The following is a 14,572-nucleotide window of genomic DNA, read 5'->3' as shown; positions in this document are numbered from 1 at the left end:
TTTCGCCGAGACCAACTATCAGATCATTCAAGTATTTACGCCGCTCACACTTGATACGTGGCAAAACACAGATACTTAGGCAGGGGCGACAAGCCCGGACAACGACTGCTCCAAATGGCGGCACGCCGCCACGCGCTGAAGCTCCAGGAGAAAAGTACGATACATGAACATGAAGCAGGTGGGGACAAAGCAACGTCCGACAAAAGGAGCGACTCGGTTGGGGAGGGCGCCGGCCGAAAGCAAGGATATACGGTAGGTGTGTAAGCGCATGTTGACCAGGGAGGGAGCAGAGGGCGGGGAGGTGTCGCGAGAGTCGGGAACGCTGGAACACGATGCATGGTGCGTTATGAGACCCAGACTGTGGGGGGCGAGTGAGCGGATGTTTCGTGGGATCCAGCGGGGCGACTCACAAGCGAGGGCAATGACGAGGTAAAGCGTGACCAGCATGAGACCTTCCATATAGTTGGACTTGCCGTCCCTGCAGAACAAGGTAAGCAACAGTGCGTGTGCACAACAATGACAAGAGACATACTGGATGAGGAAGTTCACGAGCAGCACCGACACGAACAGAACAATCGTCTGCACGTAGACGTCAGCGCCAACAAAATCGGCAGGAGGCAGTAAGCAGAACGCACCTCGAAGTCGGCGAAGAACAGCGTGAGGTCGTGGTGCGTGATCCAGCCCACAATAACGAGCAGCGGCACAACAAAGGCGGCAATTTGCTGCAGAGCGCTGTCCGTCAGCGCGTATACACCGGCAGCATCGGAAAGAACGCACGATCGAGCTCCCGACACAGATGCCGATGGTTAATTCCATCTTGTTCTTCATCGCCATCCATACGGACGTTACATGTTCCGCCGCATTTGCCTGTCCGGAACACTCAGTATACGCGGAAACCGGAACGTTGAATTGCTGGAAGTACGCACCACGATGGGGAGTAAAATTAGACCGATAAATGGCTTCGGAATTGAATACCGGGTAGCGGTCTCCTCAATCGAAGCGACGACTACGTATACGCAGGGAAGTTAGAAGAGAGAAGCACCAGCCAGCCGAGCTGTACGCACGGTAGTCTGCACAGAACGAAGTGATCACCGTGACGAGAAGAAGCCTGTAAAACACGTTCAACGTCCGCCGGCCATAGACGAGACCGTACATCTCCCGGACTCACGCGGAAGCAGCCGCCGGAATGCTCATCTCCGGGTCTTCCTCCTCGACCTCGGTCGTGGGCGTGTACAGATACGCATGCGTCTTGAGCTAGATTGCATTGCCGCGAGGCATAAGTCAGCGGGTGGTTCTCGCGGGATGCACACGTGCGTCGGGCGCGCGTCTGCACTGACCTGGAAGAACAGGTACGCGATGTAGACGATGAGCAGCAGGATCGCCGTGCCGCGCGAGATGATCTTGAGCCCGTGCACGGAGCCCGCGTCCATGCCGTCGAATCCGAGCTCGTGCTTCGGGTCGAGCTGGCTGATGATCGGCGCAATGGACGTGAGGTTCGCCGGGCCTTCCAGGCCCCCAGAGTGCGACTTGGCGCTGTGGTATGCGGCCGGAATGACGAGAGCTGTTTTCGCCATTGCACGATAGTGCAGACTCGGAAGTCAGCTCCGGACACACCGTTAACTGGGCGCGGGGCGGTGCGACTTACTGATGCATGTAAGGGTCATGAGCTGCGCGCAGCGTCAAACCGCGGACAATGAGGGGGTATCATGTGAGTCTTTCGGAGGGCGGAAACAATGTGGCGGGTGCATACCGAACTCGAGCTGGACATTCGATCGGAAGCTATTAGCGGGCAGGCAGTGCAGTCTATCGGAGGACTACTCACGCCTGCGCAGCGGTTATCTGGAAGTTGCTCTCCTGGAACTTGATGCCCCCTGCATGCAGATGCCGGGTGAGCGGCGCGAGAGAGGGACCGGAAGGCGCGGCAACACGCGTCATGGCGCCGTCACGTACCTGCGAGGAAGGAGCAGCCGAGGACGAGGAGGAGGTTGGAGAGGATGGAGCCCAGGAGCTGTGACGCGTGTGAGCTTGGAAACAGGACGCGAGCGGACTACGGCACGCACAGACGTCTGCACGATGCGCAGCTCTCCTGCGGGGAAGTGAGCAGACGCGCGGGACGGGCGCGGAAGCGTGCGAGACGAACCTTGGAGGAGCGCCGCAATTCCGACGATGATCTCGACGGCATTGCCGAAGGACGCGTTGAGCAGCCCGGAGAGTGTTTGGCCCAGCTTGAGCGAGAGCTGATCTGTCGCGGTGCCGAGCAGCTACACGAACATTGCAAACAGTCAATCCCATTCAAACCACACGGGCGCCACGGCTATGACGTACTGCGGCCAGGGGCATAATCGCGACGAAGCTGAAGCCAAAGCGCAGGGCGGCATCCCAGTTCAGGAAGTGCGAGAAGAAGCTGAGCGGGATGAAGACGAGCAGGACGTTCAGATACGAGCCAAAGAAGAAGAACTTGTACGACTGCAGCCACGACGGCTGGCCCTCGGCGCTGAGGGTGTCGGCGAAGCGCCTGAAGAACGGCTTGGGTGGCTCGGCGCCATTGCCGTTTTCCAGGAGCGGCGTACGGTCGGTCACAGCAGACATGTGCAGGAGAGATACAGCAGGAAAAAGAGAGAGTCGGTGAGGTGTGCAGCAGACAGCGGTCGCTTTTTAGATGCAGAGAAGAAAGGGCGGGATGAGGAACGGCGAACCTTGGCGCAACGCTCGCCGTATAGCCCCCCGTTACGTAACGCGCCATTCACGGTTAGCGTTCATCCGCTCGCACTCGGCCACCTTCTCTCCTTTCCACCCCGGTCCTCGCCTCATGGCCACACACACCGCCATCCCCGCAACGGACGTCCTCGCGAAGGCCGCAGCGTTGAACGTGTTTGATCAGTCGGGCAAGGAAGTCTCTTTTGGCAGTCTTATCCAGGACCAGAAGACAGTCGTCGTCTTCATTCGTACAGTATACTTCCGCCACAGTGCCGCCGCTCAATATCAGCTAACGCTGCGCCCGTCCACCTCCGCGCCTGCTCGAATTTAACTCAGGACACTTCTTCTGCGGTGTATGTACCTAGCATTCATGTCGCGCATGCTCTGGCATTGACAGTACCCTCCTCCGATGCGGTACACGCAGGTCTGCCAAGTATATCTCCGCTCTCTTGGGTACTCCCCGATCGTCGTTGATCGTGACCTGCATCCAATAGCAATATGTCACTCAGTTAGCTTCAGTCCGCAAGGAAGCCTTCGATGAAGCTAGCGTCCGTCTAATCGTCATAGGCTGTGGCGACTGGAAGCTCATTAAGAACTACTGCGGTGCGAGCCCGACAACGCTACTCGTCTTGGTACGTTCGCTCACAGGTTTGTACCCCTCAGAGACCGCGGGTTTCACGTACGCCATGTACGCGGACCCTTCCCGCGCACTTTATCACACTTTTGGCCTCGTGGAGAGCCTTGACCGTACACCTGCTGGACAGCCGAAGCGCAGCTATGTTGGCAAGAGCTTCATTGCGGGCGTCTTGAAGAGTATATGGGTATGTGTGCACCGCACTGCGTACCCGCTGACTCCGGCTTTGTCTACTGTGCGCCATGGGCTTGTTTATGATGTGCTCCTATGCCGTACAGGATGGTCCGCTCAAGAACCCGCAAAACATTGGGAAAAACGGCAACATCTCCCAGTTGGGAGGCGACTTTGTATTTGGCCCAGGTACCCTCGCAGCGTTCTCCGGGGTCCAGATATCTCGGCACTAATGCATGTGTAGGTGAGACCTGTTCATACGCCTCAAGGATGAAGCATACCGAAGACCGTAAGTCCGAAGTTCACTCAAAGTATGCCGCTATTACCTCACCATCTCTCGATGTATTTTTCAGATGTCGAGGTGGCCGACCTCATGAAAGAGGCCGGCGTTGCATACCCTTGAATATACCTCCCGCCGTCTCCGGCCTTACCAAGGCTCGAAGGTGCCGGTGTACTATATCCAACAAATGCCCCTGTTTGCTAGTGCTGTCTATCATGCTGTTCTGTACATCTACACTCACCCCCGTCTGTCACGGCAACAAATCCGCATTCTCCTGCACCAAATCCACATCCAAATGCGTCGTATCCGCATAGCTCACCAACACGCCCCTTCCATCCTCCTCGACATCCACGACCGAGATCGACGCGTTGAAGCACCGGCCCACCACCACGCCCTGCGCCGCGCGCACCTTCCTGCTCCCCGTCAGCGTCGTCACCAGCGTCCCGATGAGTCCGCCGTGCGCAACGACCAGCACGTGTGCCGGCGCGAACGTAGACGCGTCCCCCGCAGACGCGAGCTCGGCGGCCTTACGCTGTGCGAGGCGCGCGACGGTGGTGTTCCACCACTGCACGGCGCGTGTGGAGAGGTGCGCGACGGGCTCGAGGTTCGCGGGCGGGTCGCCCCGTGCGTGCATATCCCGGCCTTGCCAGTCGCCCATGAACTGATGTCGCGTAGCCGTAGTAGTATAATGCAGAGAGCACAAGTGTGATCAGAGCCAGTTTCTGCGTGTCCATATATGGGCCCACGCACCCGCTCGCGGAGTGCCTCCGATGTCTCCAGCAGCACGCCAGGGTGTGCCTCCATAATGATCTCTGCCGTCTGCCATACGCACACACGGGATATTACGCGTCCGACATTGAGCCCTACCTCCCTCCTCGCACAGAGACAAATCTGCGCACCTTGCGCGCGCGAGAGAGGTCGCTCGTGTACGCGGCGTCGAAGGGGACGTCCGCGAGCGCGTCCGCGGCGAGGCACGCCTGGCGGACGCCCGCCGCGTTCAGCGGCGTGTCGAGGTGGCCCTGGATGATGCCCGCCCGGTTGTCGTCCGTCTCGCCGTGGCGAACGATGTAGACACGGGCGACGAGGGTCATTGGGATCGCGGGAGCAGGATGGGGTAGGTGGATGAGCAGGTTTGGCAGGTCGAGGACGACGTTGGTCGGCGGCGCGGCGATCTCGTATGTGGATCTCAGTGACAGCTGCGGAGGTATCGGTCCGGACTCCGCTGCTCTTGGGCTCAGCATCTTCGGTCGAGCACTAGAGAGCACGCATGCTGGGTACATAAACATAGATGAAGCTCAACGCCCAGCGAACGTGCGGTTGTAATCGGTTTATGTGAGTGCTAGTAATGTGCAAATTAAGCGAGTATAATCTAGACTGCCTATGATACACGGGCCTTCTCAGCTATACGTTACAACGGTTCTAGTTCATTATCATGGTTCCAAATGAAAGGATTCGTCTCCAAGTTCTTCCAAGGCAGGCTTACTGTCTGCACAAGTTCCATATCCGCACCTCCAGCGGCCGCTGCCGCCCCCTCTATAGCATCAGCGTCTCGCTCCTTGTACTCTGAGTCGTAGGCATCCGATTCGAACGACGACCGTTGGTCAAGAGACGCACCCAAGGGCGCGAGGAAGTCTGGTATGCCGCGTCCGGAGGAGCGAGCACTTGCTGCGAAAGAGTGGCTGACCATGTGCCAGGAGACGAGGAGGTCCTGGTACGCGTCCGACGTGGGGTCGAAGTCGGAGAAGGGGCCTGAAGCCACCTCACGAAGGTTGAGGATGAAGCGCGAGACGAGGATAGAAGTAGCCCTGATTGCCGCCGTGTCAGAGCTCTGTAAGGTGTGCACGGTCAGAGCCGGGTAGAAGCAGGGACGCACGCTTCGGTGAATATCGTGATGTATTGTAAGGACTGTTCGAGTGGGGTGAGTGGAAATTTATGGGGGCAGCGTGCCATTTGAGCGCACCTGGACGTACGTCCCCGCTATGTGCAAGGCATTGAGCACAGTCCATACGCTGCGCAAAGGAACGTCAGAACAGCTCATCTGGCCACAGACGCTCCCCCCGCACTCACGTGAAATATGTCGACCCTATGAATAAACAAGGTTGCGGTTAACATGTGGGTCGGGGGCTGCATATGGGCCCACTTACCATCTCGCAAGAGAACCGTAGTCAGGGATAAGGGCGTGTGTACGTCTTTTTCCCGTGAAAGCCGCATGATCCCGTACGTCTTCGTCCAAGTAACGCCCAGTACCAACAGGTCCGACAGGATTAAGCAGGATCGGCTGACGATTGTCACTGCGCGCAGGAGCCAGGCGAGTGCATCAGCAGGCTACTCTGAGGTGTGTGCAGGGATTAACGTAACGTACGGCTTGCGGTGTGCACACTGTCAGCATGTCAAAAGGAAAGAGATATGCACAACACTCACTGTCCATTCAGCGCCGATGCATACTTGGGCACACTCTGACAAAATATTGGAGCCACAAAATTCTTGATGTCTTGGCGCGAGTCGCGAAACTTCGAGCCGTCAGTGATGCGTACAGTCCGGGCGACGTCTGCAACGGAAAGGCTCACGATATAGATCCATACTGGAACCAATGATAGCGTCAGGACGACCAGAGCAACATGCCATGCCCGTTCATGCATCGCATATGTGCGGAGGCACGAGAAGACTAACGAGGCCCATCAGCATGGCGCTAAGGGCATGAAAGGGCAAACTTACTCCCCCAGGCACCATATGTAAGTATGATGAGCACTTGCCAGAGGCGCACCAGAACAGAGCAGCTGAGCAAGGCCAATGATCAAAAGAGATAATTCCTTGGCGGGAGCCGTGTGGTAGGTACGGTCGAACTCACCTCTAGAATAACAGTTAGCGTGAACTGATTATAAGCTGTGTAGGAATGATAGGCGTACCGAATCACCGACGGTAAACGTACTGGGGATGTTCACAGCGTACAAGGCGATAACGAGATATCGGTTGAGCAAGAAGATCCATGTCGCGGCCGAAACCTTGCGCTGCCAGATGTGCCTCACTTCCCGGTCGAAGGTCAAGTGAGTTTCATACAGAAGCAGTGCTGGGAAGCGGAAATGAAATGAAAAGGCGGGGGGTCGCATCAGGGAATGAGGGCGACGTACCGAGAGCCGCAAAGTTGCAATACGCTCCGGTTATCCTGTACAGAGATGATCAGGAGTGTGCGCTTATAGGAGTTGGCTGTGACGTACGACGTGGTGTATGCCGCTACATCTTGGTTTGAGCTGCTCATTGCACCGACGACGGCGACGCGACCACAGAACCAGGCGAGCTGCACTGCGAGGTGAGTGGGGTAGAAGTGACACTGACGGGGCGCACACCGAGCTGAAGGGCCATATCCGCTCGGGAAACAAAAATAGAGGATATATCATGCGGCACGCCCCTTTCCAAATACTTGTCGTGTCTCATCATTAGCGAGATCCTCCTGGTGTTTGACAACAACTGAATCGTTATTGAATCTGGAGCCGGGATCTCGAACTTGTGGGTTGTCGAGAGCACCGCATCAACTTGTCGCCGACGCCGATGTAAACATAACATTGGCTATGCGGCAGCGTTTTGTGCAAGACGCAGCCTCAAAGGTATCTGACTGAGGACCCATATGTCATCAAATCCAATTGGTAGAAGTCGGGGGACGTACGATCGCTGGCGGGATAAACGGCATCTCGGCCGGATGCACGCTCTAAGGATTGCCGCGACCATGCTCCGGGAAGGACGGGCGGATGCGCGAGCGCTGCGGGGAAAGGAGCAGTGTTGTGGTCGTCAGGAGATCGCGAAACAAGCGTAAATTTGCCCGAAAGCGGCTACCCCTGGCGAACTACCCGCACGATCACGATCGAGGATGGTGTTCCCGGAACCCGCGGAGATTGTGGGGCCCGCGCAGTCTGGGTTTGCGCCGTTGCGCAGCGCGTGGAGGCGCGGGTGTTGCTCTTGTGTGTGCGACCGATCGAACGAGTTCTTGTGTGCGCTGGGCGGTTGCAAGAGGCATATACAGATTTTAACATTTCACTGCAAGACACAATGGCCGATCGGAGGCCGGGCATATAGCAAGCGACGAGGAGCTGTCAACAGAGCGTAACACAAGAGTAGACACGCCAGGGAGGGGCATATGAGTAGTTTCCAGGCAATACGGTGACCTCTATGAGTGGACCAGGAGTAGGGTAGAGCGGTCAGATACGGTATAAACAAACCAAGATGGGATCACGGCGGGACATTATCCGCCTACGAGAGAAGACTGTCACCCTGAAGCTCTTCGAACTTCGGCCGAGCCAGACGAATATTCATCCTCAGTGCGGCGGTTTCTAAGATGGAAAATCAAACACCACTCCGAAAAGAGGTAATAGAACGCAGCACGTACCAATTGTGGGATCGTGCACCACTATGAGCACGTATGTATTCCTGGTGAGCTCGTCCAGGACCGCCGTGAACTCTGGAAGTTCCATCTCCAGGGCGTGGAACTCCTCACGCACGCGCGCACACGAGTACTTGAATGCCTTAATGAGTTCAGACGTCCGTTCGTACCGCGTTGGCGCCATGTGGTGCGGGTCGGGGTCCACCTCGTCCTCGTCCTCGCGGCTCGTACCGACGGATGTGTGGCCATTTGTCTTGGCCGATGATGAGGCAGACGCGACCGAAGAGGCGATCTGTGGCGGTGGGGGAGGCGTGGATGTGGCGATGACCAGAAAAGTGGTGCGTTCGAACAGGACGACCTCTGTGGCACTACAGGCGGCGGCGAGTTTGGCCAAGTGTCGAGACAGAACAGACGCGTTGGGAATCAAGATGTGCACTATCCGTGACCAAGCCTGATCGACGCATCCGCGATCAGTGACATACAAACGCCTAGAATCGTGGTCTCCTCACATTGTATAGCGATTCGTCGTATATGCTGGTGCCGAACACAGTAATTTCGGCATCCCCACTGGCTTCTTTGAGTTCCTTGGTCTTGCGCGCTAACGTCTCCAGCTTCGGCCCCCTCGCGAGATCCATCTTGTGCACAAGGAGGAACACCGCCGCATTTGGGCTGTATTTCTTCAGCGCCGCCAGACACGCCTTGTAGTAGTCCAGGTCCTTCTCCATATTACGTGTCTCGACCTCGAACACGTAGATCATGACTCCAACGTGCTGGAAGATCGTCGACTGTTGTATGGAGAGGTACGAGTCCATGAACGCGTCTTGACCACCACAGTCCCATAGATTGAGGATGAGATCTCCGAGGAAGCGGACATGGTTCTGCTCGACGTCAATGGTCGCGCCCAGACGCGACGTGAGGGAGGCGGGGTTGTTGGAACTGTGCGAAAGCACGATGTGAGAAGAGCTGATTCTGGAAGGGAAGAGGCGTGCTCACAAGATCAGAGAGCGCATGGACGTCTTCCCACTGCCCGAGGCACCCATCAACAAGACCTAGACTACATCGGTTGACATCCTAGGCCATTTGTCACATTGTATTCACCTTCTTCTTCATATTGGCGGAGTGATATTGGACAAGAACGAGTTCAAATAGAACGCCCAACCGCCGTAGCTAGGTGGACGTGCGTGGTGACAACAACGACGAATAAGCTCAGAGCTAGTCAATCAGCTAGAGAGCAGCAGCTGGAATGCACGGTATTGGGGTAGAAGAGAGCAGCAGGGGGAGTGCGAGGATGGCAGTTGCGGTTTCGAGGCAAGAGGCGATCATGGCAGTATTAGGATGAGGTAAATCTGGGGAAGCGCTGGTCCCTTCCGGAGTCATTCGCATCCGCTTCATACATATTCACCGAGCCTTGCAACGCAGCGAACAAAATACTGGGAATGTCCATGATATACATTATGTTTGTGTTGCTGACTTCTCGTACAAGTGTCCTTCCTACACACAGCACCGTCCGCCCTTCAGGTGAACTTGCCTTCCGCCCATTTCCGTGACTGCGAAGCCATCTCCACCGCAGCCAGCGCCCAGTCCTCGCCGTGGTTGTGGCCCTTGCTTGCGCCGCGGCCGATGCCAGCCCTCTCCAGCGCCTGGTCGTCCGTGAGCGCCGTGAGGACACCGAAGATGACCGGGACACCAGTGTCAAGCTGCACGCGCATGAGCGCATGCGAGACAGACTCGCAGATGTACTCGAAGTGCATGGTCGAGCCCTTAATGAGAACGCCAATCGCGATGATAGCGTCAAAGGGCTGGTGGGGCATGGTCACGACCTGGGGCGCAGGGGTAGAGGTGCGCGAGTTGGGATTGAGGGAGGTCAAGCCGCCGAGGAGGTCGGTTGCGGTTGCACCAGCCTGGACATGCGAGCCAGAGATCATCCTATGGACCGTTAGTCTTTGCTACGGCCAAATGGAAACATACAACGCACTTCGAGCAGGCTAGAGGCAGCTCGAAGCTACCAGGGACAGATTGTACCACAATGTTCGCCTCCTTTACGCCGGTCTCCTTCAGCTTGGCGATCGTGCCGGCGACAAGCGCGTCAATGACGCTCTTGTTCCAACGCGAGTGGACGATCGCGACGCGCAGAGGCGAGCCGTCGAGCGTGGCAGGAGGTGGTGCGGGGCCTTTGATTGAGTCGCTCATCGTTGTCGTCGGTGTCGGGAGGATTGGGATGGAGATCTACGCGAGCATGCGCAGGCGAGCGCGCTCTTCGCGCGCCTCCGTCATGTGCCACGTGAGCGCCCGCCGCCACTGCTTGTGCCTGTTTGCGATCGGTGGCTGCAGAAATTTCGGGACATGCGCCTGTGATTGGCTCGAAGCTGTCTCGCTTGCTTCCCCCACACTGTGCTCACATCTGTGCTTCCCGTTCCCGGCTTTATAGGCTCACTTGTATATTGCTGAGGTGTCTGAGGATGGCTATTGAGCAGGGGAAATCATCTGTGGACGGGAGCCTCGCCAGTGAGTCGTTAATAGTGCTCAAGAGACAAGGTCACTCAGCTATAGGTTTCAGCCACCTACACCTACATCTACTCATTCCTCATCAAAAAGGAGCATACCAAGGTTGCAGAGGCTTTGAAAAAGGCTGCCAAGGATGTTGTTGTGCTGAAGGATGGCATGACCCACGACGGTCCTTCGCTGGACGTGATCGTGAAGGAGTGGAAGCAGCTGAAGGCGAAGGCGAAGGCGGAATCCTCGTGAGTCTGCATGGATTAAGTCCTCGAACTCTTCCTCACGCTACCGTAGTGATAGCTCTGACTCAGATGACTGTATGCATTGTGCGCAGGTCACTCGGCGAAAGTCATACTAACCCTCTTGTGTATAGCTTCGTCTGAAGACAGCTCGAGTTCAGACTCCTCAGACTCGGACGACGACTCGGACTCTTGTAAGTGTTCACATTATATATCACAGCCTATCTAAGACCTGACAGGATCTGCTCTGCGTGCCTTAGCGGATTCCTCTTCGTCCAGCGTTGCGAAACCGACCGCTCAGACGAAGACAAGTACGTTGAGCCATAGCCCGATGTCATACCTCTTGTCGCTAAACTGCACAAGTTTTGAAAGCTATCATTGACGAAAAGCCGAAACCTTCACCCGCGAAGGTCAAGGCGAAGGCAGTCTCTCCGACCCGGTCAAGTGAGACACTGGCCAGTGAAGACTCCGACTCTAGCGACAGCTCGAGCGATAGTTCGAGCAGCGAGGACTCGAGCGATGACGAGACGCCAGCCAAGGGCAAGAAGGTCGAGGTCAAGGACGCCCCCAAGAAAGTGGATGTGACGAAGGTGGCTGCAAAGAAGACGGATGCGAAAAAGGCGAAGGACCCGTCCTCCGACTCCTCCGACTCTTCAGATTCTTCCGACTCCTCCGACTCCTCCGACTCCGACGAGGACAAGGATGAGGTCAAAGATTCGAGCTCCGAGTCCTCGGATTCTTCAGACTCTGATTCCGACTCGGACTCGGATGATGAGCCCAAGGCAAAGAAAACTGCAGCGAAGGCGAAAGCCTCCGTGAAAGCATCCAAGCCCAGGGAGGAGCCGGTGGATGTGAAGGTCACAAAGAAGCGGCGCACAGACGAGAGCGGCGCGTCCGTGCCCACCGCCGTTACCGAAACCGCCCGGGAGACTGAGAGCGCTGTTCCTGAGGCGAGCGGGTCTCACATCGGCAAGGAGAAGAAAGTCAAGCAGCCACGGAAGAGCAATACGCCGTTCCAGAGGGTGAAGGCCGAGGAAGTGCACGTCGATGAGCGACTAAAGGACAACACGTTCGAGTCGAGGGTGCGTGTCCCTTCTTTGCGACGGAGTAGTGACGCTGGGGCTCAATGGTGCTGTTTCCTAGCTCGCCCAAGGTGCCAGTATATCGGATTATGGTGCACGCGCAGCGCGGGATCTCATCGTTACGCGCGGTGCGGGATTCAGGAAGGAGAAAAACAAGAAAAAGCGGGGCAGCTACCGTGGAGGGGACATTACGGTACGCGCTACACAGCTCCCGCCGCACCATCGCGACCCTAACTATTGTTGTAGCTGGCCACCCACAGTATCAAGTTTGATGATTAGACTTATATCACTCTGTCCCGCCGCTCCATGTTATATACTTCAAGCCGCACTAAGTGGCTTTCGTTTAACGCATTAGATGGCATCTAAGCTCCGTACAAACTGCATACTAATCCGCGACTGGTGCGTCACAGGCTTTCGACAGCCGCCCTGCCAGCCCGGAATCGACCACAGAAACTTGCCAACGCACGTAGTCCGCGTCTTCTCCCCGCTGACAACGATCTGGGGAAGCACCCACTTCGTGTCGGGCTCGATGGTGATGCGTGCCCTGCGCGAGGACAGCCGGCTCTCGATATACTCGGGCCATGGTCGCGTCAAGTCGAAACGCACCGCGAAGCGGTAGTCGTACAGCGCCGTGTACACCGACTTGCCCTCCCTGCGCGCCGCGAGCAGCTCCTCCGTGACGTCGAGGATTGCGTGCGCCTCCATGTTCAAGCTGGGCGACTTCTTGTGGGGTGGCGCGCGTGCGAAGATCCACCCTGGTTCTTCGTGCTTGACCCCGACGCGGCACCCCCGGTACGTGATGGTACCCTGGCGCACGTTGACTGTGACTGGGTACGCGTTGACGCCCGCGCCAGCAGTGAACGCCCGCCGCGGGTCTTCGCGCACGCCTGTCTCTGGGTCGACTAGCAACGACGAGAGCGGCATCGGGTTGGATGGCCAGAGCTCGTTCGCGATGCGGCGAAGGCTGCTGTGGTTTCCGCCCAGCTCAGACCAGACGGCGCCCCATGGGCCGTGACTGACGAAGCGCATGCAACGGCGGATGAGCGCGATGCGGATCTCGTCGTCGGTCGTTTCCTCGAGCATTGGACCGCGGAGGAGGAGTGTCGATGGTGGGGACTTTATACGGGCGCGTGCGATGGCGTTTGTGACTGCACTGAGCGTAAGCAAGAGCGTCATCAATGAAAGAGGACAGGAATAGTACCTTGAGTGTCGACTTCTTCCAAGCGCACGCCATAGAGCCGTACTGCTTCTCGCAGCTGGTCGGCAGGCCGAACGTCAGGAACCATCGCGCGCAGTTGTTCGATATAGGGTTCGAAGTTTGCGGAATTTAGGCTGGACTGGGAGTGATCGTGCTTTTGCTGCTGCGCCGAGTCCTGGAGTGAACTTTCAATTCCGACCGTAGGCATTTGAACCCAGGCGAAACGCACCTTGTCTGACAGAATGCGCCGGACGCCATTGCGGAACGTCAACCCCGGTTGAAAATTTGTGGGGTCGTTCACATAGTTAAGTTTGTATGCTTCGCATGTGGCTAAGAGCCTGTCCTACACGGGCTTTCTAGTACATCTTGCGGTGATAGTTCGCGGGAGCTCGTGCAGACCCACCTTCGATACTTGGAGGAAAGGACGCACAATCCAACTGCGCATGCCTTCCGAGCCAAAAGCGTAGTAGTCATTTTCCCGGTGACCCATTCCCCAACGCCGTACGGGACGCATGGCAGCCAACCCTCTTATGCCGCTGCCCTGAGTTTTGCGCATTACAGCGGTCTCAACCTGGTCGTCGGCGTGGTGGGCGAACGCGATGATTTTCGCGCTAAAGTGTTGCATGGCTTGGAATAGCATGCTATAGCGTGCTTCGCGCGCAACCTTCTCGTCAACGTCGCGTATTGGAGGGTACGGATATTTGCCCCATGGTATCTTCTCCGTGACGTGGGGACTTTGTAGCTGCCTGGCCGTCCACGTTGCTGTCTCTTCCATGACAGTAGCCGCATCTTGCAGGCTGTGATTTACGTGGGCTGAGCACACGGTTTGTGGGAACTGGCATTCGCCCAAAAGAGCGGGGTCATCTCGAAGAGACCGCAATGCTAAAGCGGACGTTCAGTGAACAGGTCCATAGCATACGACACTTCGTTGACGCATGTGCATACGCTCTTGCGTCTCGTATGCAAGATGTGGGGGGACGGTGAATGCAGCTCACCTTTTTGCTGCCGTACAAGCGTTCCGAGGAGAAAAAGCAACGCGGTGGAATCCGGTCCACCCGAGTTCGCGACCACTGAACGTCTACATGAGCATTGAAGACAGTAAGCATATAAACAGCGTACCAATTCGACTCGTCCAACCCGTGGGCGGAATGCATCTCTGGAGAATGTGGAAGAATTCGGCAGGAGTGATTGGAGGAATGAACGGAGGCATAGTGGCGGAATGTTGGGGTCTCACGCGAGGCTGATATGCAGGGGTCTAGACGGGGAGTTGCTATGCCATCGAGCGGGCGAGTACGTATCTTCCGAGTGCGACGACGACGAGCGCAGACGGAGATGAGCGACGTCGAGGTCAAGGAAGCTCTCGACGGCTCTCGCCTCTCGCGCCTGGCTGTATGCGCGTAGGC

General features: G+C 57.0%; 8 protein-coding genes across 8 annotated transcripts; 2 read left to right on the top strand and 6 right to left on the bottom strand.

The window, feature by feature from the left end:
- Nucleotides 1-5: 5 nt before the first annotated feature.
- Nucleotides 6-2,626, bottom strand: TRAVEDRAFT_145520 (calcium/proton exchanger). The gene is made up of 16 exons (XM_008038478.1): nucleotides 2,326-2,626; nucleotides 2,141-2,261; nucleotides 2,061-2,086; nucleotides 1,951-2,008; nucleotides 1,823-1,871; nucleotides 1,751-1,760; nucleotides 1,646-1,667; nucleotides 1,338-1,561; nucleotides 1,169-1,254; nucleotides 1,065-1,108; nucleotides 927-1,006; nucleotides 778-867; nucleotides 636-722; nucleotides 533-579; nucleotides 411-478; nucleotides 6-358 (listed from the first exon to the last, which is right to left on the bottom strand). Exons 1-16 carry the CDS (start codon nucleotides 2,587-2,589, stop codon nucleotides 345-347), a joined length of 1,290 nt encoding a protein of 429 aa, XP_008036669.1. The 5' UTR covers nucleotides 2,590-2,626; the 3' UTR covers nucleotides 6-344.
- A 183-nt stretch (nucleotides 2,627-2,809) lies between these two features.
- TRAVEDRAFT_120108 (uncharacterized protein) lies at nucleotides 2,810-3,905 on the top strand (the record flags this gene model as incomplete). The annotated part of the gene is made up of 8 exons (XM_008038477.1): nucleotides 2,810-2,945; nucleotides 3,034-3,050; nucleotides 3,122-3,130; nucleotides 3,192-3,300; nucleotides 3,361-3,518; nucleotides 3,610-3,691; nucleotides 3,747-3,791; nucleotides 3,856-3,905. 8 exons carry the CDS (start codon nucleotides 2,810-2,812, stop codon nucleotides 3,903-3,905), a joined length of 606 nt encoding a protein of 201 aa, XP_008036668.1.
- A 127-nt stretch (nucleotides 3,906-4,032) lies between these two features.
- On the bottom strand, nucleotides 4,033-4,873 carry TRAVEDRAFT_35966 (phosphoglycerate mutase-like protein; the record flags this gene model as incomplete). The annotated part of the gene is made up of 3 exons (XM_008037994.1): nucleotides 4,033-4,443; nucleotides 4,533-4,601; nucleotides 4,682-4,873. The coding sequence occupies 3 exons, from the start codon at nucleotides 4,871-4,873 to the stop codon at nucleotides 4,033-4,035; spliced, it is 672 nt and encodes a 223-aa protein (XP_008036185.1).
- Nucleotides 4,874-5,816: 943 nt separating this feature from the next.
- Nucleotides 5,817-6,889, bottom strand: TRAVEDRAFT_119411 (uncharacterized protein; the record flags this gene model as incomplete). The annotated part of the gene is made up of 4 exons (XM_008038476.1): nucleotides 5,817-6,073; nucleotides 6,244-6,447; nucleotides 6,498-6,559; nucleotides 6,708-6,889. 4 exons carry the CDS (start codon nucleotides 6,887-6,889, stop codon nucleotides 5,817-5,819), a joined length of 705 nt encoding a protein of 234 aa, XP_008036667.1.
- Nucleotides 6,890-7,776: 887 nt separating this feature from the next.
- Nucleotides 7,777-9,427, bottom strand: TRAVEDRAFT_145514 (Rag GTPase GTR1). Its single transcript, XM_008038475.1, has 5 exons — nucleotides 9,253-9,427; nucleotides 9,148-9,203; nucleotides 8,664-9,090; nucleotides 8,161-8,605; nucleotides 7,777-8,104 (listed from the first exon to the last, which is right to left on the bottom strand). The coding sequence occupies exons 1-5, from the start codon at nucleotides 9,262-9,264 to the stop codon at nucleotides 8,025-8,027; spliced, it is 1,020 nt and encodes a 339-aa protein (XP_008036666.1). The 5' UTR covers nucleotides 9,265-9,427; the 3' UTR covers nucleotides 7,777-8,024.
- Nucleotides 9,428-9,488: 61 nt separating this feature from the next.
- On the bottom strand, nucleotides 9,489-10,362 carry TRAVEDRAFT_145512 (dimethylribityllumazine synthase). Its single transcript, XM_008038474.1, has 2 exons — nucleotides 10,130-10,362; nucleotides 9,489-10,080 (listed from the first exon to the last, which is right to left on the bottom strand). Exons 1-2 carry the CDS (start codon nucleotides 10,342-10,344, stop codon nucleotides 9,669-9,671), a joined length of 627 nt encoding a protein of 208 aa, XP_008036665.1. The 5' UTR covers nucleotides 10,345-10,362; the 3' UTR covers nucleotides 9,489-9,668.
- A 1,543-nt stretch (nucleotides 10,363-11,905) lies between these two features.
- TRAVEDRAFT_118521 (uncharacterized protein) lies at nucleotides 11,906-12,250 on the top strand (the record flags this gene model as incomplete). Its single annotated transcript, XM_008038473.1, has 3 exons — nucleotides 11,906-11,975; nucleotides 12,043-12,164; nucleotides 12,218-12,250. Coding segments are annotated over 3 exons (225 nt in total), but the record flags the coding sequence as incomplete, so codon positions are not given.
- A 72-nt stretch (nucleotides 12,251-12,322) lies between these two features.
- TRAVEDRAFT_45503 (uncharacterized protein) lies at nucleotides 12,323-14,379 on the bottom strand (the record flags this gene model as incomplete). Its single annotated transcript, XM_008038075.1, has 6 exons — nucleotides 12,323-13,119; nucleotides 13,173-13,344; nucleotides 13,399-13,512; nucleotides 13,573-14,051; nucleotides 14,165-14,239; nucleotides 14,289-14,379. The coding sequence occupies 6 exons, from the start codon at nucleotides 14,377-14,379 to the stop codon at nucleotides 12,323-12,325; spliced, it is 1,728 nt and encodes a 575-aa protein (XP_008036266.1).
- Nucleotides 14,380-14,572: the final 193 nt, after the last annotated feature.

The sequence above is a fragment of the Trametes versicolor genome, assembly GCF_000271585.1.
Source record: "Trametes versicolor FP-101664 SS1 unplaced genomic scaffold TRAVEscaffold_4, whole genome shotgun sequence".
In the NCBI taxonomy this organism is placed as follows: domain Eukaryota; kingdom Fungi; phylum Basidiomycota; class Agaricomycetes; order Polyporales; family Polyporaceae; genus Trametes; species Trametes versicolor.
The sequence above is the reverse complement of the archived record's forward strand: the minus strand, read 5'-3'. Positions and strand labels throughout refer to the sequence as shown.